The following is a 21,530-nucleotide window of genomic DNA, read 5'->3' as shown; positions in this document are numbered from 1 at the left end:
ATTCTAGTCAAAGGCAAAGTTGCAAGAGATGTTCATTCTTATCTTAGAATTAAATGTTGTCTGATATTTTAAAGTATTTGTACTATAGATACATATATCTTGAGCATCTAGAAATTCATTTTATTTGGGAAATAATTTTATTAAACTTAAATTTTCTTTGTGTGTGCATAGGTGAGTGAGTGTACACAGAATATCTGTGCAGGTGAGATGACTACTTGTGGAAGTCAGTTCACTCCTACCACCATGTGGCAATGGGGATCAAACTCTAGTCATTACACTTGATGGCAAGCTCTCTTACCCACTGAGCCAGAGTGCTCTCTTCTCTCTAAGAGGGCGCTGCCTTTGTTGCTCTTTGTCCCTTATCATTAGCAGGGGAAACAGAGAAGTGGTTCCTCTTGTGTTGTGTTCCCGGGCTTTCCTTTACACCCTTCCCCTCTGCTGCAGTTTCTCTCAAAGGAATTAGAGCTCACACTTTAGGTCCACCTGGGACAAAGCAGCCAGCATTTGTAAAACTCCCAAGTTTTACATTAGATAAATATCAAGATAATGATACAATATTTCAAGGAAATTTAATCCAATTCATAGTAAACTTAGTAAGCCTAAGTATTAGATTTGACAAGACAACAAAGTTATAAGAAAATGTCATCAGTTTAATTGCATTTATAAACATAAAACTTTTTGTTATGTACAAAATTTATCAGATATAGTAAAACTTATACAGGCAACTAAATTAGTTGGGTAACTTTACATTTAGAAATGCAAAATATTTAGTTATATAAATAGTTTTAATAGTTTGTTCCTCTGGCATTATTATTATCATTATTATTATCACTAATACTGTTCTAGTGTTATTTTTTTCATTCCCATTTGTTATCAATAATGCCCAAGTATACACAGAATAGCTTTCATTGTGAACAGTGACAGAGGATACATGTAAACACAGTCATAGGAAGATTTGAGGACCTTTAGTCATGGTTCTTTAGTGTTAGCATGGCACATGACTTTGTTTATATTTTTGTCAACTGCTCTTAATGCCAATTTCTTGCCAGTGAGACTAGATTTTCCAGCTGTTGTGTCCTGCTTCTGGGTGTACAATTCTCTGTTCTTGTTTGTCTCAGAAACATTTCAATCTTTAACTTTAATAACATTGCCTGAATTCTCGCTCCCTTCCCTGTTTCTGATTCCAAGTGTCTTGCTTCCTAATTTAAGTACACCTCCATTGTTTCCCAAGAAACCAGCTGTACAGCCACTGCTGCTGAAATAGACTGTAGTAAGTGCCCACTGTGTGGCCAGCAGTGAGATAAATGATAAATACATGGGGAAAGTCCTCAGTTTTTGCCACCAGCTGACAAGTAACAGATCCCTGCTTCCCACAAGTTTTGCCTGGAAATAGGTTTCATTTTACTAGTTGCCAAGTATTTAAGATTCTATCTACTAACAAACCAGTTTTTCTTTACTATATCCTAGCAGTAATTGTCTTCAGCGTCAATCACTCCACCCTGAATCACTAAATACAAGGTATTGTTATTACTATAATTATTGCTATTATTGCCATTGCATGTCATTTCTGAATACAGAGGGGAATTCTGAAGAAGGAATGTTTTGAAAAGATCAGTACTGACACTTTCAGTAAAAGGAAATGAATTATGCTAAATGTGAGTCAGAAATTTGAGTCACACAAAAAGGAACAAATGTGTGTACCTTGTGAGAATTTTTCTTGCTGGTAATTATAGTATCATTCCCTTTTACTAGATGTTTCAGAATCAGAAGGCTTATAAGTTGAGCTCATGCAGTCCTTTAGATATATCTTCCTTTCCTTGTTGGTAGACTTACGCTTTCTGAGGCTAGATAAATAGAAGAGATTGGGGTAAATGATAGGCAGTCATGCATAAACCTTACCCAGACCTCTCATCGCCCAGTGACTGAAGAGAAAGTCCTCTGAGGTTCTAATGTTTAGTCACTGAACAGGTGCACTCTCTCCAGGAATGCCATCTTCAACTATGACCCTCATCTTGATGCTAAGAGGATGCATAAGCACTGGAGTAAGGAAGTACATGTGTGAAAATAATATATTAACTTCTAGGTGTTTTTAGGAACAGTTTGTGGTTCACCCGATACTAATTATAATAAGATTTCAAATGTGTTAAGTTAACATTTCATGAAGTCCTTTTCATATGCCAGCCTCACCAGATCTTATTTTTGCTTCCTGCATATTTTCAGGCACTGAGATAAGTAGTTCATATTGCTTCTTTTCCTTTTATAACTTTTTAAAATATGTGTGCACTCAACATTGTTTCTTAACTGGATCTGAATCTCTGCCCTTCACTCAGATATTTTAATTGTACCATTTCCAATACATTTAAAATACAAATAACATATGAAATGTGTCAGTCTTCACATTGAATTTATAAATAAGTCTGGTCACAGTCAAATAATTTCACACATTGCCCAGCATGAGCGTCAATTTAAAATATGAGGCTCATAAATAAAATGAAAACTGTTACCCAGCAGATTTGAAAACAGTTATTATGGTGGAGTTAATCTTTGCACCAGCTCATGGTCTTTCTGTGCAGTGCTCTGACTGAGAAACCCTGAATATCACAGGTCCCGTATAATAAATCTTACTATGCTATCTCATTTGAAAATTTAAATCAGGAAAGCATCATCATCTACTTGAATTGAATTTAACCTTGTGGAAAAGAAGATAATTGTATATTTGCAAAGGATGTCAAAATAGCATGAGATGGTGTGTTTTCATTGAAAAATAAGCAATGTCTTCTGAATACCCAATGAATATCAAGCACATAATCACAGTGTACTCAGAGGTCAAGAAGCAGTTCTGGCAGGTTATGGGTGTTAAACTAGACTATTGACACCTGGTCATTCACTGCACAGAGACTATGAAACATGAGTAGAAAGAGAGTGTTTCAACAGATGTTTTGGTTACAAAAAGGTCTGCAGGTGAAGTGCAAAATTTCAAGAATAAAACATTTCTAGATTCTGTAAAGGAAATCTGGGAAGTGGATGTATGTAATCACCATAGTGAGGTTTGCATAGCTTGTAGAAGAATGACTTTTTTATATGCTTGGAGTAGTGGCTTATGTGTCAACCCTTAGTCCTACAAGCACAGTGAGTTTATATATTAATATTATTAATCAAAATCTTACATTTTGTGGATCTCATATTTATTTCTATAGTAAAAGCTAGATTTTATAACATATACCAATAATGAATTTCTCACTTGTGTTTTCTTCAATGATCTTTACAGAATTCACATTTCTTTATATGCACACTATGTTTATAAGTGTATGTGCTGGTTTTTAATTTAGCACACAAAGTAGTTGATTTCATTGTGGCACTTACAAACATATATTTCATTCTTATTTCTTATCATTCCCCACTATTTTATTCCCCATTGTTGTAAGTCCTCTTCCTCCCCGCAAGTAGTCTCCCTACTGTTTCATGTTACTTACACCACCCTCTCTTTTCCCCATGTCTCTCTCTCAAGATTCTCCTCTTCTTTCATGGCCACCTTTCTACATTCATGCCTCACACACACACACACACACACACACACACACACACACACTCACACACATGTACTCACCCACACATATGAGCAAACACACACAAATACACACACATGCACATGAGAGTGCATGCCACTTTTTGTTTCCCTTTCAAATTTACAACTAAATTATAGCTTCCTTAGCAACACCAAAAGTTTCTCTGATGTTGACAACACTGGCAATATTTTGACATTGGTATTTTCCATTGGTTTTTTGATAGCTGCATTCTTATCTCCTAATTAAATATGTATATAGTTTTTATTTTCCTAAATTATTGAAATTTATCTGATTTATTTCTTAAAAGTCATATGCAGACCTGTCCTTAGTGCATGAGCTGGCTGTTTGGAACCTTGAGCTTACACAGGAACACTTTGCTCAGCCTGGAAGGAGGGGACTGGACCTGCCTGTACTGAATCTACCAGATTGAACTGAATCCCCAGGGGAGTCTTGGCCCTGGAAGAGATGGGAAAGGAGGGGAGGGGCTGGGGGGAAGGTAGGGGCAGGGGCGGTAGGGAGGAGGACAGGGGAACCCATGGCTGATGTGTAAAATTAAAACACAAATATAATAAATATAAAAGCAAAAAAGTGTAAATTTTGCCTGAATATTATGATTGCTTTTTAATATATCCAATTGTGTCCCTTTTTCTGTGTTCTGACTGCTTCCATGATTCATGTCCTTCTTAGGTTTGTTATAAAAACTGAATGATTTAACTCTCATGAAGCACTTAGTATTGCATTTAAATATTACTACTTTTTACTATATTATTCCTGTTTTCCTAACTTTTCTTTTAGTCATTTACTCTAAATGTGCATTGGATTCAACATCCCACCCTGTGTTTATCACCATCTGTCACACATTGAAAACTCTCATGTGCCAGATATGAGCCATTTTTGCACAAGTTTTGTCAATTTCTCTCAATAATAATATCAAATATCTTTATCATTGTCAATTTGGAGCTGTGGAAATATTAACTAGTTTACCTGAGATTGTGTGATCATGAAGTAACATCGTTACAATTCTGATCCAGGTCTGTTATCCTCATGAGCTCTGATCTTGCCTGGAAACATGTACCTCACATTCATTTTGCCTTTCCTCTTCAGGTGTGTGTGTGTGTGAGTGTGTGTGTGTGTGTGTGTGTGTGTGTGTGTGTGTGTGTGTGTATGAGTATGGGTGTCTTGAATTCGTTTTATGCTTTACTGACCTAGGTTTCATCAGAGATGTCTTTATTATCCAAATATATTCATATTTATTCTATAAATGGATTTCTTTTTTTCATTTTATGGATCCAGTATTCCTTTCTTCCTTTATAGAGAATGGGTGGAAGCTATTCTGAAATCTTCCTTTCCAACACTAGTTTTCTTTACTGTTGTTTCTACATTTTCATATTATTAAACTTGTTCATTAGTGCTGTGTGTTGCTCCTCCTAGTTCTTTGGGATACAGGCTGTGGGAGACAAGGTCCTACATTAGAGAAGTTACAGTCTTATTTGCAGTTGTACATCAGACAATAAAAACTTTTGAAAGTACAGATGACACTGGTGCTGTAATTTGTGGGGGAGGCTGAATGTAGGACCAGAGTTATGATGATACAATCTCCAACCATTCACAGACTACATCTACCTCGGAAGGCAATGATCAACAGAAGCATTTTATCTGGACTCATTGCTGTGGTTGTGACTCAATCCAGGACATTAGTCCTTTGTTTCTTCATACTCAATTTCAAATTTGTATTTTCCCCAGAGTTCAGATTACAGAAGGATGCTCTCTAGAATCCCTGTGATTGAGGGATACGTGAATACTTACGTGCTTAAACCTGTCCTGTCAAATCTGAATATGGCAGAGATCCTAAAAGCAGTAATTCTCTCAGTATAGGCTTGAATTTCTGGCCTCAAAAATCACACAAATAATTCAATAATTGTGCAAACAAGACTTTCATAATAACCATAACAGTGGACATGCCAACATAGATGGGGAAATTCCACAAGGTCCCACCCTTAGATGAAGAGATATAGACAGTCAATGACCTCTAAGAGAGGGAGAAATTCTTTTCTCCAAGAATGAGCCTAAGTGGTCAGTTCTAAAGATATGCATATCTGAGAAACACTAAATAGATTTAGTAAATTGTGTGTATGTGCTGTGGATATCGCTCTGTGTAAATAAAGTTCTGATTGGCCAGTGGCCAGGCAGGAAGTATAGGCGGGACAAGAGAGAAGAGAATTCTGGGAAGTAGAAGGTTGGAGGGAGACACCGCTTACTGCCGCCATGAAAAGCAACATGTAAAGACACTGGTAAGCCACAAGCCATGTGGCAAAGTATAGACTAACAGAAATGGGTTAATTTAAGATAGAAGAAGTAGATAACAAGAAGCCTGCCACAGCCATACAGTTTCTAAACAATGTAAGTTTCTGTGTGCTTTCTTGGGTGGGTCTGAGCGACTGTGGGACTGGTGGGTAAGAGAGATTTGTCCTGACTGGGCCAGGCAGGAAAACTCTAACTACATGTATGTATGAAGTAATAATAATTAAAAAAGAATAAGTCATGAATTAGAAAGGGAATCAGAGAAGATATGGGTGGAGAAGGAGCAGGGAGTAGGAGAAATGGAAATGTTGTAAATAGTACTCATGTATAAAATTCTCAAAAATGTAGTTGAAAAGAATCATGAGATTAAATAATTTTAAACAGAAAAAATAATTTGATAAAATCAAAGCTTTTTAGACAGGGTTTTACTATGTAACCCTGGCTGGCCTGAAGTTTGTTATGAGGAGCGGGTCTGGAACTCAGAGATCTGCTTTTCTCTGCCAACAAAGTGTTAGGATTAACAGAATGAACTACCACACCAGGAAGAAAATTTTAACTCCAAGTGAGTCCCCTATACACTGAAACTTGAAAATAAAATCTTCAAAATCCTGGTATATACTCAGATATTTTGTTTCTGGTAATATTTTTTCAAAAGTTTATGAAGTTAATGACAACTATGCAAATTCCTTTCCCTCTTCTACCTTCTAGTAAGTCTTAAATTTATTTTTGATCAAATATCGTGGGATATAAAATTACAGTGTTCCATATCTAAAGAGGAACCTTCTCTTCTGCTAATGGCTACCACTTAGAAACGCAGCAAATGCTGACTTCATGCACAGGAATTCTCTTCGCTTAGTGTGATTTTTCAGCAACCCAGAAGAGAAAAACCAGAGAGAGCTGGCTTAGAGAGTTGTTAACCTTCATGCCATATTCATTTATCACCTACACAATAGAAAGTAATTAAGACCTGCAGTCTAAAGGCAGGTGACCTATCAGAATATTAAGGGCGTCTTCAAGTAGGTACTTTGTTATGTGAACATGTAATTACATTGTGTCTTAAGACATTGTCTGAGTATCTTGCCTGATAAGTTGTGGGAATATATAACTCTATTTTAGTGTGACTCCCATTGTTTTGAAAAGTAAGTATGCCTTTCTGCTTTGTGCTCATTAATACCATCATTATAAACCAAAAGGCTTCAATAAATCCTCTTGATTGTAGGAAATGTACCTGTGATATGTGTGTATATACCATTAATAGTGATTTTATTAAGAAAATAACTTACAATGTCCAAAGTGACCCAATGTAAGTAAATGGGAGCAAAATTCCATAGTGTGTTTTAAATTTTATATTTTAATTAAAAGACAGAATAGTGATATACTCATTAATGATTAAGGGCAATATATAGAGTTGTGTATGGCTCTTAACACCTCAAATTTTAGGGTACTGAATAGGAAGAGAGCTATGCTGGGGTGCAGGCATCTTGAGCTTTCATCCTACCATTGATGCTAATGACCTTCGGCAGTCCAAAATAACAACTTATAATTAATAAGTTTTAAGGCTCAAGAGATTTGTTCATTTCCAATTGTGAGAGGTAAGGTGACTCATCCAGCATCATAAAAAAAGAATACATCCTATAACTATAAAAATATGTGCTCTATATGTTCAAGGAAACAAAAAATAGTCATCACAGTATTCCATTAAGTTTAATTAAAATGTCTGATGCATTTTTGATGGCTCTTTTAACTAAAGCATGGTAACAAATGTATCTAATATTTTAAGTTGAAAGGCAAAATAAAGTCTCGCTGAGTTTATCTTAGGCTATGGTATTGGGCATTTATTCTTAAATAATATTTGGCTGACTTCATTTGTATTTGTAATATCTTTATCAAGTGTATGCTTTATAATTTCCAACATTCAAGTGAAAGAACTGTATGATAAATATCCAAATGCTACTTCTATTCTCCAAGTAATTTTTACCATGCATATCACATTACATGGTTATTCACTTAGTCATCTCCTAGTACTTCTTTGTCAGTGAGCCAAAGTAAGATGCAGACATCAATGTATGCTGCCCTTATGTACTTCTGCATTTATGTTATTAAGCACATTTTAATATTTGCTTAAGATACTTATAATTTTTCTCTCCAGTTAAATTCTTTTAGACAGAGGAAGGAACAATTTTAGCATATAGTATTTGGTGATGTGCATTGACAAATGTGCACACACCTTTACCCCAGTACAGAATATTTTGCTGGAACTGGCCCAGTAACATCCTTCAAAGGCTTTCCTAGTCAGTCCCTGGTTTGACTCTAAGTGCAAAAGCAAGTGTTGCTTCACATTTTCTAACTATAGATTGTTTCTCTGTTCTAGAATTTTATGCAAATGAAGTCACATGACATATACTTTCATATAAAGGACCATTCACTAAGCATAATGTTTTTTAAATGTTCTCATTTGTGGTGTACATCAATATCTTATCATCTTTTATTATTGGATTATATCACATATGAATGAACTCAATGTATTTATCTACCTATTCTGCTTTTCTTGGGCAGCTGGACGATTCCCATATTGAACTATGATGAGTAAAGTCGACATGGCCATTTTTTAACAAATCCTTCTGTGGCATATGCTTTCATTATTCTAATCTAAATCTTTGGAAGAATTTCTGGGTTATGCAACAATTTGCATGTTTCAATTTAAAATAAATTTCCAGACCTTTTCCACCAAAGAAATTGCTCAATTTTATACTTGCAGTGACAATATATAAAAATACAGTTAACCAATGCCCTTGCCTATATTCATTCTTGTAAGGCTATAATTTTGCCTTTCTAGGTGATGTGTCTTTTGTTGTGATAACTCTTTATACTTCCTTCATAAACAATAAAGTTGACTGTATTATTTGGCTTCTAGTCTTACTTTGGGAAATGCTTCTCTCTATTTTTCTCTTTTCTTTTTTGTTTCCTTTCAATCTGTGCTTTATTAGAAGTCACAGTATGTACTGAACACAACCAGGCAGGCAGGCATGGTGTACCAGCAACTGAGGTGACAAGTCTAACAGAGTTTCTTGGGGTTAAGTTCTTTGTACTGCCTTTTGTATGGAACCTTGGAGAAGCAGATGGTGGCCTGGCAGTCACAGTTGTTGCAGATGAAGTCCTTACAGGCTTTGTTTTTGTCGCTGCAGGTGATCTCATTCCCAGAGCAGGAGTAGGAATAGGAGCTGGTGTAGGGGTTGTCTAAGAGTAATGTACAGTTTTCCAGGTCATAGACCTGAGCATAGCAGTTGTCACTAGTCTGGCAGAACTTGTCTAAGTCTTTTACCCAGTTGTTCAAGCTGACAAAGGTACAGTAGCAGCCATAGATGTTATACTCTTTCAAGGAATGACTCTTTGGCATGGTGCCCTTGACTACAATGACAAGCTGCCACACAGCCTGAGGGCTGATGCTGTGTGCTGTAGTGCCTGCTACAAAAATACACAGCACACTCCATCAATCCCATGTGGCTATAACAGGGTTCTGATGCCTGCCTGCTAGCTTCTTCCTTGTCTCCTACCAGAATCAGGAGAACAGTGAATAAAGCAGTGTGTGTGTGTGTGTGTGTGTGTGTGTGTGTGTGTGTGTGTGTGTGTGTGTAGGGGGGTGTTTTCCACACAGGGGTTCACAAGCACGCACTTGGGAGCACTCATAAGTCATGCTGCACATGAGGATATCAGAGGACAGCTTTAGGGTGATGGTTTTCTCCCTCTACTATGTAGGTCTTGGAGACCAAACTCACGTCACCAGGCTGAGCAGGAAGATGTCTACCTATTTGAGACAGGGAGTTGCCCTGTAACCCAGGATAGCCTCCAACTATGTAGGAACCCTCTGGCCTCAGCCCCCTGAGTGGTAGGATTATAAATAAACACCACTATAGGGAGCTGGGCTGACTACCAGGATTAAGTTCTATAAAGATTGCCTTTTGCCTTGCTTGCCTTCTCATTTCTCACTGTCAGGACAGACAGCTGCCATACTGTGAGCTGCACTGTGGTCCCTGTGTTGAAAATCTGAGAACACTCTTCAGTCAGCAGCAAGGAATGAACTAACTTCTTAGTTCAATAACACAACAACCCAACCATCTCTTGAGTTTGAATGCTGCCCCAACTCTACTCAAACTTAGGTGAAACCCGAGCCTTGGGCAGCAGTGGGCTTCATCACAGTTCTAGCTGAGACTTTGAGCCAGAGAAGCATCCAACACATGCTTATTGTTTTACACAGGTACAATTAGAAGGAATCTGTTGTATGGTCACACACAGCTCAAATACAAAGCTAATGGTCAGATCATCACTGTAATGTTAACATTTGAAATAACAAACTGTTCATCAGCTGAGGTATAGGTAAATAACCCAGTGGGATACTTGGTAGTCATGAAAATGAAGGAGAAGCAAGGGACAGTGGAACACACACTGTGTAATCCCAGAAATGTGGAGGCTGTTTCTCCTTTATCTGTTTTATTTTATATTCTCTCTAATTCATGGCCTCTTTTTTGATTAATTGTTGTTGCATATATATTCCTACTAAGATCTGCCCAGTCTGTAAAATGTTACTTGTATATATGTTTTCAGGGGTAATTATTTTTATTGGATAACCAATTGGTGTAATATTCCTCAAGGAAGACTATTTCTCTCATTCCCATCATTTTTCATTTGCTTATACTTGACTTGGTATGGTTGAAACCTCATAGGCTTTTCCCTGTTCATTCTTGAATGCCTGTTGGTTTTATGCTTGTTCATCTCACTTTTGGGCAGTTATGTTGGTGAGAATTTATGGGTGTAGCTTCTGAAATTCCTATGAGACACAGTCTCAGAGCAAACTCTCCTATATTCTGGTTCTTACAATCTTTCCACCACCCTAATATACAATGACCCTTGAGCCTTAGGTGCAAGAATGTTTTATAGATATAGCCATTGGGATTCAGCTCCACAGCTCTGCATTTTGATTGGTTGTATTTCTCTATAAAGGTCTCGTTCTGTTGCAAAGAGAATTATCCTTAAAGAAGGGTGAAGATTACATTTTTCTGTGAATGTAAGAACAGCTATCTAAACTGTTTTTCGGATTATGCTGGCTCACTAAAGTAGTGATTGTAAATTCTCTTCCAATGTTCATGACTTCACTGGAACTGAACAGTTAGCTAGGTTTCGAGTACTAGGTGTAATTTCTTGTTGAGCAGATGTTACATCCAACTATAGAGTTGTTGGTTACCACTAAGGTATACATGCCACTACTACACTTTTATGGTTATTCTGCCATGCTGGTCATTGTCACAATTCATAGACTTCATAGCTTGGAAGGACTGTTGGTTGCCTTCTTCCTTTGGAAGCTTGCATAGCATCTTTTGTCACCATAAATCTAGTACTCATGGAAGAAGCACTAAGATTGGTTCTTGCTCAGGGATCTCTGGTTCCTGTGTCTGAATTCCATGATGTCTTCATCTATAGTGACTTAACTTCCACCTCTGGGGTCAACCAAGGACAACAGAGGGTTACTATATTTTTTGAGTATCTTAGATAATACTGGCCAGTAAATGAAAAGATGGATTCTCATATATACTATTGAGTTTTTGTTAGGTGGCATTTGGCTCTGGGAGGAAGTATTGTTATCCCAGATAAGAAAAGTTCATTAAAACTATATTGTATTCTTATATACATAATTATATATATGTATATGTATGTAGTTAGTTAGTTATTCATTTTTTTAAGTTTTTTTTTTTCATTTTACATTCTGGTTCTCCTTCCCTCCTCTTTACCACCTCCTACCATCCTACCCCCTGTCCATTCATCACAGAGGGCCAGGCCTCCCTTGAGAAGTCCACATAGTCTGGCATACTAAGTTGAGGCAAGATCAAGTTCCTTTCCCCTATATCAAGGCTGAGAGCAAGTTATCTCCTGCTAGGGAATGTGTTCCAAAAATCCATTTCATGCACCAGGATAAGTCCTGGTCCTACTGCCAGGGTCTCCTCAAACAGATCTAGTCACAGAACTGTCACCTACACTCAGAGGGCCTCATTTGTTCTCATGCATGTTCCCCAGCTGACAGGCCAGAGTCCATGAGCTCCCACCAGCTTGGGGAAGCTGTCTCTATGGTGTTTCCCATCATGACCTTGACCTCATTTGCTCCTGTGATTCCTCCTCCATCTCTTCAACTGAAGTTTAGGACCTCATCCCAGTGCTTGGTTGTGGATCAGTGCATCTGCTTCCATCAATTATAGGATGTAGGTTCTATGATGACAACTAAGGTAGCCATTAATCTAACTATAGAGGAAGGTAAGTTCAGGCACTCTCTCCATTCTTGCTAAGAGTCTTAGCTGGTATCATTCTTGTGGATTCCTGGTGATTTTTCTAGCACCAAGTTTCTCCCAAATACCTTAATGGTTGCTTCTACCAAGGTATCTCTTTCATTGTTCTCGCTTTCCATCCCTCCCTCCACTAGACCATCTCAGCCCTTCCTGTTCCCTTCCTCCATCTTTTCCCTTCTACCCAGCCTCCTAGTTACCCAGGAGATCTTAGCTATTTTCCCTTCCTGGGGTCTTCCATATGTGTCCCTCTTAGGGTCCTCCCTTTTACCTAGCTTCTCTGGAGTTGTCTGTTATAGTTAACTTTTTGTTCAGCATTATTAGAATAGCAAAAAAATTAATGACTGAGCATATCTGATGTTAGCAAGGCTGCAGAACAACTTGAGATCTCACGTTTTACTGACAAGAGTATAAATTATTATCATCATTTTGGAAACTACTTGAAAGTATCTTTTAAACTGGGCATGTTCATAACCTCATGACCAAACACTACTTGTTTTTGATTTATATACATGTATTTAGATACAGAATTATACATATTATAAGTTTTCTTTGTAAATAGTTAATAGCATGATGCCTTATGGCTTTTTTCAGACATCTGTCTCTTCTATATTTACCCCTTCCCTTCCTAAAGAGGCCCCCATTTCCTAAGCATCCTATCAGATCTCTTGAATCTAGTTATTCCCCTTTACCCTCTTCATACCTTATTCTGAATTTACCTCTGTCCCTGCTTAAAGAGTCCTTCCTCCCTTCCCATTTATCCTGAGATCATTGTATCCTGCTATATATTTCCTCTTACCCTCCTCTCACTTTCATCTGTATTTACCTCCCTTCCAGGCCATAAAGGTCCCCTCCATTCCCTTGATCAAATCTTGTATCTAGCTATCCTATTGTCTTTGGCTCCCCAACTCTTCTATTATTACAACGGTCCTGTTTCACTTTCCTGGTTTCTGCAGTTACTCTAAGCTTTGTACTCACATCTAAAGATTTGGAGTTAGAAGCCTCTCATGAGAGAGAACATGTTACTATCTTTCTAGGACTGGCTCACCTCACTCGATATGATCTTTCCTAGTTCCATCTATTTTCCTGCAAAGTTTTGATTTCACATTTTTTTTTTTAGAGCTGCATTGTGTTCCAGAAGGTATATGCATTGCATTTTAATTATCCACTTGTTAGTCATAGGACATTTAGGTCATTTCTGTTTCCTACCTGTTGTTTATAGAGCATCCTTGACTATGGCCATATCTTTGACTCCTTGGAATTAGTTTCATGAAAATTGATAGATATGCATTTAATTTCATTTTCTCTAAATCGACATCCATTTTAACAAGCACCATCTGTTAAAGATGCTTTCTTCTTCCCAGCTTCTGTATTTTTAATGTTCTCAATGGCTGATTTTTTTCTTTTTGTTATTAAATAATATTTGATTACATAGATACAACACAATTGTCTGCTAGCAGATACTTAGATTGTTTCTAAATCTTGGCTAGTATGAATAATGCTACAAATACAAATAACAAATAAAAAATGCAAATATTTCTTTGAGATTTTTATTTCACTTCCATTGGGAGTATCCAACAGTGGGATTTCTAGATCACCAAGAAAGGCTATTTTTAAAATTTTTGGAGTCCATACTATTATTCTACAACAGTTGCACAATTTACACCATACAAAAACATGTGGATTTTCTTTGCCAGTATAAATCAATTTTATGACAGTTAACCAACCAGTGTAGGCAGTACAACATTGTGATTTTGATTGGCATTTCTCTAAGTATATGTGTGTACATGCACACACACACACACACACACACACACACACATATACACACATGTGCACACACAAAATATGTAAGTCTTCTATCCAGGCTATCCAAGCCATTTGCTCATTTACTGAGTTTTAATTATTTTTGACTATGAAATCTCTGAGTTCTTCTTATACTTTGAATATTAACTCTATTTTAGATGTGTAATTGAAATTTTTCCTCTTATCTCTTTGGTTGCCATTTATTTCTATAATTATTTTTTTCCATTCTGCAAAAACTTTTTCATATTCCCTCACTTGTTTATTTTTCAGTTTTGCTTGTGTTTCCAGAGTAATATGTAAATCATTGTCAAAAACAATGTCAAGAAAGTATTTTCCCTTTGCTTTATTTTAGAAAATTGTCAACCAGAAAATTTATGCCTGAAAATCTGTCCTTTAGCTCTGAAGAGAATATAAAGACATACTCAAACAAATAAGAGCTGAAAGAGTTCATTATCACTCTATCTATCATGAAAGAACTGTAAGAAAGGTGTTTAAGTTATAATGAAAGGATACTAAATAACAACCCGAAAATGTAAAAGTATAGAACTTTCCAGTAAGGACAGAGTCAAAAACAATATGCTTTCTTCTTAGCCACACAAACAACATTAGGATAGACTATATCTTAGGTTCGCAAATTAGTCTTAATGTTTAAAAATATGGGTATATTTTAAATATATATAAGACCATGAATCAATAACAGGAGGATTTTTTTAAATTCCCTAAATAATGGGAAATATATAATGTGCTTCTGAGGAAAGAAACTGGTCAACACAAATTCAAAAACTATCTTTATGTTTTCATCCAGGTTCAGTTCATTAATGAAATTGGCTGCTACTGAAAAGTTTCTAAAGGTGAAGAAAAAATGAAAACAGTATGAAACACAGTAAAGGATTCAAAGAGGAAAGCTGGTTCCTTAGACTTAAATTCTTATGTTCTCTTTATTTTTCATATCTTTGCCAGTGTATCCTGGTTAAAATGAATAGTAGTGAGAAAAACATGTTTTTCTTGTACATATTCTTAGAGGAAAATATTTAGTATTTAATTATTTAGCATGGCACTATCATTCAGTTACTTAAAAACCTTGTCCATTTTTGATTGTTTAGTTTTTTTATATTATGGATGAATGAGACATATTTTACTCACAAAACATTTGAAATATGGACACGATTTCATTAGCCTATAAATCATGAGAACAATTTCTCAGCCTTGTTTTTTCTATGACCTCTTAGCTAGAAAGAGATAAATAGCCCAAAAGTACTCCTTACATGCTGTATGAGAATTTGCTTTAGGAGAATTTATTTGGCTTTCCAGCTCCAGCCTATAAGAGTATTGAAAAACCTCTGAGTAATTAATTATTTGGTATTAGCAAAAGCTGTATTTGGATTCATTTGTTGTTCAAATTTTATATTTACTGAAGGGGTGAACAGGCTAGGAACACTGATTGACCATGGTTTGTAACATGAGAATGGAACACTACCAAGTGTCTAACTGAATAAACAAGACCAACTAATTCTCCAAACCATGAAAGCAACAGGACTGCTTTCAAACATAAGCAGTTGATTAGTGACAAGTTTCCTTCAGTAATTATCTCTTTCAAAGCAGCCAGAGTCATCAGATATACATTCCTGTAAGGCTGAAGTATAGTTAAGTCTTTACCATTCCTGTTTTGGAAAGCCTGCCAGCCCTTGCATTCCATGCTTCCTGCAACCCTATAGACAAGTAGCTGTTTGCTTTGTTGATGGACTGTACTCAGCAAGAAATACATTTACTGGTTTGTTTATTTTTTCTCTAGGTAAGCAATTGATTGCATTTCTTAAGGAGTTTGGAATATAGTACATGCACGGATTAGTGTCTGATTAACTCATGAAATATTTAGACATGCAAGACTCTTTGTATGGCATGTGGTAAACAATATGGTAAACTCTGCAGTTACTTCATAACTATGTTACCACTGGCTGAATGCCCATTGAATTTACATTTCAGAGAAGAAATGAAATCTTCAGTCTGTATACCAGTCTTGGGCAACTCAAGAGACATGATTATTGGAAGAGTTCTGCTAGAAGGTCAAAGAAAGTAAAAAGAACTGAGAATGTATATTAGCCAAGATATATAGAGGAGAAGTGACAGATTTAATATAGACCACGAGATTGGATTTATTAGATTAGCTTACATTGATGTTGCCTGGAAAGTCCAACACTGCTCCAGAGCCTCTGGATTTCTAGATATATCAATCTGGGAAAATACTTTCCAAGAAGATTAATTTTGAACAAGGTCAGTTACACTCAGTCCAGGCTCCCTCCCTTCAAGTGAATCATTATGATATATATTTTTTTAATTTTAAGAAAAATTTCCACTCATTCTACATATGAGCCATAGTTTCCCATCCCATTCCTCCTCTTGCTCCCCCACAACCCACCTTCCATCCCCTCCTCCAAAAGGGTAAAGGCTCCCATGGGAAGTCAGCGAAGCCTAGAACATTCAGCTGAGGCAGGACCAAGCCCCTCATCCCTGCATCAAGGCTGAGCAAGACATCCTACTATAGGGAATGGGCTCCAGAAAGCCAGCTCATGTACTAGGGATGTATCCTGAACCCACTGCCAGGGGCTCTTCAAACAGACCCACCTACACAACTGTCTCCAAAATACAGAGGGTCTAGTCTTGTCTCATGCAAGTTCCACAGCTGTTAGTCTAAAGTTTGTGAATTCATGCAAGATTGGTTCTTTTCTCTCTGTAGATTTCCCCTTCATGATCTTTACCCCCATTACTCATGTAATCTGTCTTCCCTCTCTTCGACTGGACTCCTGGAGTTCTGCCTGGTGCTTGGCTGTAGATCTCTGTATCTGCTTTCATCAGTTACTGGATGAAGACTCTATGATGACAATTATGGTATTCACCAATCTTATTACAGGGGTAGGCCAGTTAAGGCACTCTTTCCACTATCGCTAGTAGTCTAAGCTGGGGTCATCCTTGTGGATTCCTAGGATTTTCTCAGCACCAGGTTTCTCCCTAACCCCATCTCCATGAGTAAACTAGGGGAGAAGAGGGGCAATAGATGGGAGGGGATGGGGAATGAGAACATGAAGAAATAGGAAAGTCCAGCTGGGGGAGGGATGGAGTGGGAGAGCAATAAAAGAGATATGTTGATAGAAGGAATAAATATTTTTGTTATCTGCATTCTTCAATATGTGAGATAGTATCCTCAAGTCATCTGGCTTACTGCTCAAGGTCAATGTGTACCATTTCTCCTTAAATATAATCTCTTTAACAACTGCAGATACATTGTACATTGTGGATCCTCTGTATGACTGTAACCACATTTCATACTCCTTTCTTCACCAAACTGCATATTTTCACATCTTTCCTTTTCATGTGGCATTTTGACTATTACTATATAGTTCAATAAATGCAGTTAACAACTATACCACAGCCTGTGTTATGTTGTAATAAATTTTTCAATGAAACAGCTTACTCCATTGCTTTCCAATTCAGATTTATCCAAATTTTCAGAAAATGGTCAGAAGTAAATTGAAAAAAATTAAGTATATGACTGTTCCAAGGGAAGGTTGAGGAGAAGATTTGTTGTAGACATGAGGGAAAGCATAGCCAGAAGCATCTGGAAGGGCCAGAATAAAATCAGCCAACAGACTGAACAGGGCCATAAGAAAAGAAAAAGAGAGAAGACATGGGAGCTTAGAGGCCAGGATGGAGAGAGGAGACCAAGATACCATGTAGGCAAATGGCTGAGTTATATAGGAGTTGGAGAAGCTAGGGAAGGTAAATGAGGCTTAGGGGCTGGAGAGGTTTAGGGAAGGGGGAAGGGCATTCTAGCCAGGATGCCAGTGTAACAGATACTTGTGAGTAGGAAGTTAAGCAGGCTAGAGGCTAGCATAGACCTTGCTATGCTGATAGGTACCACAGGAATCGGTAGGATAATGGAAGAGCCATGTGTGTATCCCATTTGCCAAAGATAAGGAGAATGATTATAGACAAATTTCTAAGTGGTCTTATTGAATAAAAAAACATGGAGCCAAATATAGGGGTGAAATCCTTAGAGATCAGGGAAATAGGAATAGCTACCAGCTAATCTTACATCACCATGCAGCAGCTTCCAAGTGCCATGACTTCCTGTCTACCCAGGTTTTTATTGCCTTGCTGTTCTGCCCTCTCATTGGCTCTTAGCCCAGCTACCTCACTTCTTTATCATTGCCTATCTGTACAGACCTTCAGGTCTCTAGGTAGGTACTAGGATTAAAGGTGTATGTCACCATGCGTGGCTCTGTTCCCTAGTATGGCCTTGAACACACAGAGCCCCTGTCTGCCAAGTAATCAGATTAAGGGCATTTGCTACCACTGCCTGGCTTTTGTGCTTACTTAAAATGGCTTGCTATTTATTCTGATCTCCAGGCAAACTTTATTTATTAACATACAAATAAAATATCACCACATTTCAGTACAAATAAAATATCAACACAAATGATTCCTCTTAACAAGTAGGAATTATCTTCTTAAGTCCCTAAGAAATGTTGGCCTATGTCTAAATAACAAGCTCTGGCAAAGGAATTTCTTGGGATCTAACAAGAATAAATTCATATTCTTCATCAGAAAGGCCTTGAGTTCCACTTTCAAAAATTCTTTACCTTCTTTCTTAAATCTGGAGCTCAACCTCTACTCTCTGCATATCTATTGCCATTCTGTCTTCTGATATCCACCTTAATGGCCCATTCAGCTATGTAACTCTAGAACACCTCTATTCTTCAGCTTCATACCCTCATATTCTTCAAACCAATTCCAAAGGGTTGTGAATTATAAGGTGTGGTTTACTGAAACTACCATCCAACTCCCAATTGTCTATACTAATTACCTTTTTTAACATTGATGTCAACTGCCTGACATTGAACAACTTAGAGAAAAAAGAAATTATCTTAACTCACAGTTTCATGGCAGGTCAGCATTATTCCTGGGGCTTCATCAAATATATCAAGAGGAATCTCAGTGGATCAGAAAGTTGAGATCTTAGAACAAATGGAGATGATTACAACCCTTTGGTTCTGAGCCTAAAGACTTCAATTTGATCTCTAGACCCCATGTCCAAAGGGTCCTCCAACCTTCTAAAACAGAACCATCAGTTGTTAACATAGTATTCAAACCAAGGGCACTGGGGGAAGGGGGCATTTCATATATAACCATAATACCCTCTTATATTCTATAAGTGCTTTTTGTTTAACATATAAAATTGGCCCTTCACATGTGTTTTTGCATCTACCAATTCAACCAAATATGGTTTGAAAATATTAAATAAATAAAGAAAGAAAGAAATAGATAAACTTGAATTGACTGACTACTCACTATTTCTTTGTGATTAGTTACCTTGCATTCACATCAATGCTCCCCTCTGCCACTCAAGTGCTAGAATCACAAACAGGAGTAACTATACCTGTGAATTATTCCCTAATAAATATAGAGTAATAACTATTTTCATAGTATTTATATTGAATTAGATGTTACAAGTAACCCAGGGATGATTTAGGGCATACGGAAAGATGTGCATTAGTATATGCAAATACTATGCTAATTTATATGAGGGAATTGAGCATCAAAGATTCAGATATCCACAGGGGTTTGTAGAACTGATCTCCATGGATTTTTGGGGAAGACTGTAACTGTTGATACATTTACCTATAAGTGAAGCAGCTAATAACTGCTGTGTTTGTTTGTTAGGAAATTGAGTGATTATTGACCTTTTCTTCTTCCTCTTTATTTAGAGAAGAAAATGCTTTAATTTTACCCAACAAATCTCAGGTTGTAAACTGCAGATTCTTGAATGAGGATAGGTATAATGAAGACAAGAAAGAGGAATGTTATAGAAAGATATTGAATCAGAGTTTTTATTTATTTTGTTATTTATATAGGCGAGGAAAGATCAGTTGGTGATCAAAAAATGGACTCCCTGTTCTGTGAGGAGCTTGGGAAAACTCATATTTCAGTCAGGGATCTTAGGTGCAGCCTATAAGGCATCTTATAACATGTGTAAATGTGAACAGAATTTATTAGATGATATTAGACATTTACTACATTCTTTGCAAATGCTGAATCAGCATTTTTACTCAAAGCCACTAAATCCACTGGATAAGATAATCACTACCAGATGTAATAGCATGGACACTCAGTATTGACACCACAGTTCAACACAGTGGATACTTGCACACCAATTTCCTCTGAATTAAAACATTTTCTTCAAGAAATGATGGGGGTCATGAAACTAAGGAATTAAACAAATTCACATACCTAAGAAAACTGCAAGTTAAAAGACTCACCGAGGCCCCTTCCCAAGTTCATAGAAGCAATAAACAAATGCTACATACTATATACTAACTATCTCATTTGTCAAGAGGAGATTCTTGAAATACCTGAAAGGTGGTGCAGAGAATTCCAAGATTTCAGATTTTGTGAGTAATCAACAATAATAGAGTGAGTTATTTGGTGATGAAGCAGTTTTTGAGTCATACTTGCTCCTACAAGAAACCCATTACCCACACTCTCTAGTTCACCAATTTGGACTTTGGTGCAAATTTAACTTTCCTCTGTCATGGTTAGTATACAGGTGAGGTGTCTCCTAGGAAATGGATCACGAACACTGAGCTTATGTTCATAAAAAACATAACCTTCAGAACAACTACTGACACTATGAGAGTTTGTTAACATCTTTTAAATATTATCCATTTTGTTGTTTCTAATTAGAAAAATTCAAGACAAAACATATTATGACTTAAGGACAAGAATAGCAAAACCAAGAGGTACAGAACTTCTGGATCTAGAGAGTAGAACACATAATTGGAAAATTGCCACCCAAGAAGGCTGTCTAAGATGATCTGAGCAAATACTCATCAATAATGATAAGCATGATACGTATTTGTACACAAGTATTTTCTGGAATGAACCCGTTTCTTTTCTACTACAAGTGACTGGTATATGCCAGTGTCTTTCTGTAATCACAGTTTTAGTGTTCTCACAAAACCATGTGTTCTGCACATAATTTTCATTGGAAGTTATATCTGACATCCATTTTAATTGGAATTAAATGTTTCCTGGAGTTTCCTGCCTGGCCCACAGTCAGGACAAATCTCTCTCACCCGCCAGGCCCATAGATGCTCAGACCCAACCATGTAAATACACAGAAACTTATATTGCTTACAAACTGTATGGCCATGGCAGGCTTCTTGCTATCTACTTTTTTCTATCTTAAATTAACCCATTTCTATTAATTTATACTTTGCCACGTGGCTTGTGGCTTACCAGTACTTTGCATCTTCCTTGTCATGTTGGTAGCTGGCAGTGTCTCTCCCAGCCTTTACTTCCCACAATTCTCTTCTTTGTCCCACCTACCCTATCCTTCCTACCTGGCTATTGGCCAATCACACTTTATTTATTTTAACCAATCAGAGCAACACATTTGACATACAGAACATCCCACAGCAATTACAGGTTAGTATACTTCTTTTCTAGATTTCTCAATCCCTAGTTTATTTGT

The 21,530-nt window shown here is 37.0% G+C and overlaps 1 protein-coding gene across 1 annotated transcript; it reads right to left on the bottom strand.

Moving 5' to 3' along the window:
• Positions 1–8,922: 8,922 nt before the first annotated feature.
• Positions 8,923–17,289, bottom strand: LOC118577923 (phospholipase A2-like). Its single transcript, XM_036178566.1, has 2 exons — positions 17,220–17,289; positions 8,923–9,332 (listed from the first exon to the last, which is right to left on the bottom strand). The coding sequence occupies exons 1-2, from the start codon at positions 17,287–17,289 to the stop codon at positions 8,923–8,925; spliced, it is 480 nt and encodes a 159-aa protein (XP_036034459.1).
• Positions 17,290–21,530: the final 4,241 nt, after the last annotated feature.

Source organism: Onychomys torridus, chromosome 2 (genome assembly GCF_903995425.1).
Source record: "Onychomys torridus chromosome 2, mOncTor1.1, whole genome shotgun sequence".
Taxonomy (NCBI): Eukaryota; Metazoa; Chordata; class Mammalia; order Rodentia; family Cricetidae; genus Onychomys; species Onychomys torridus.
This window is presented reverse-complemented; position numbering and strand designations above follow the sequence as displayed.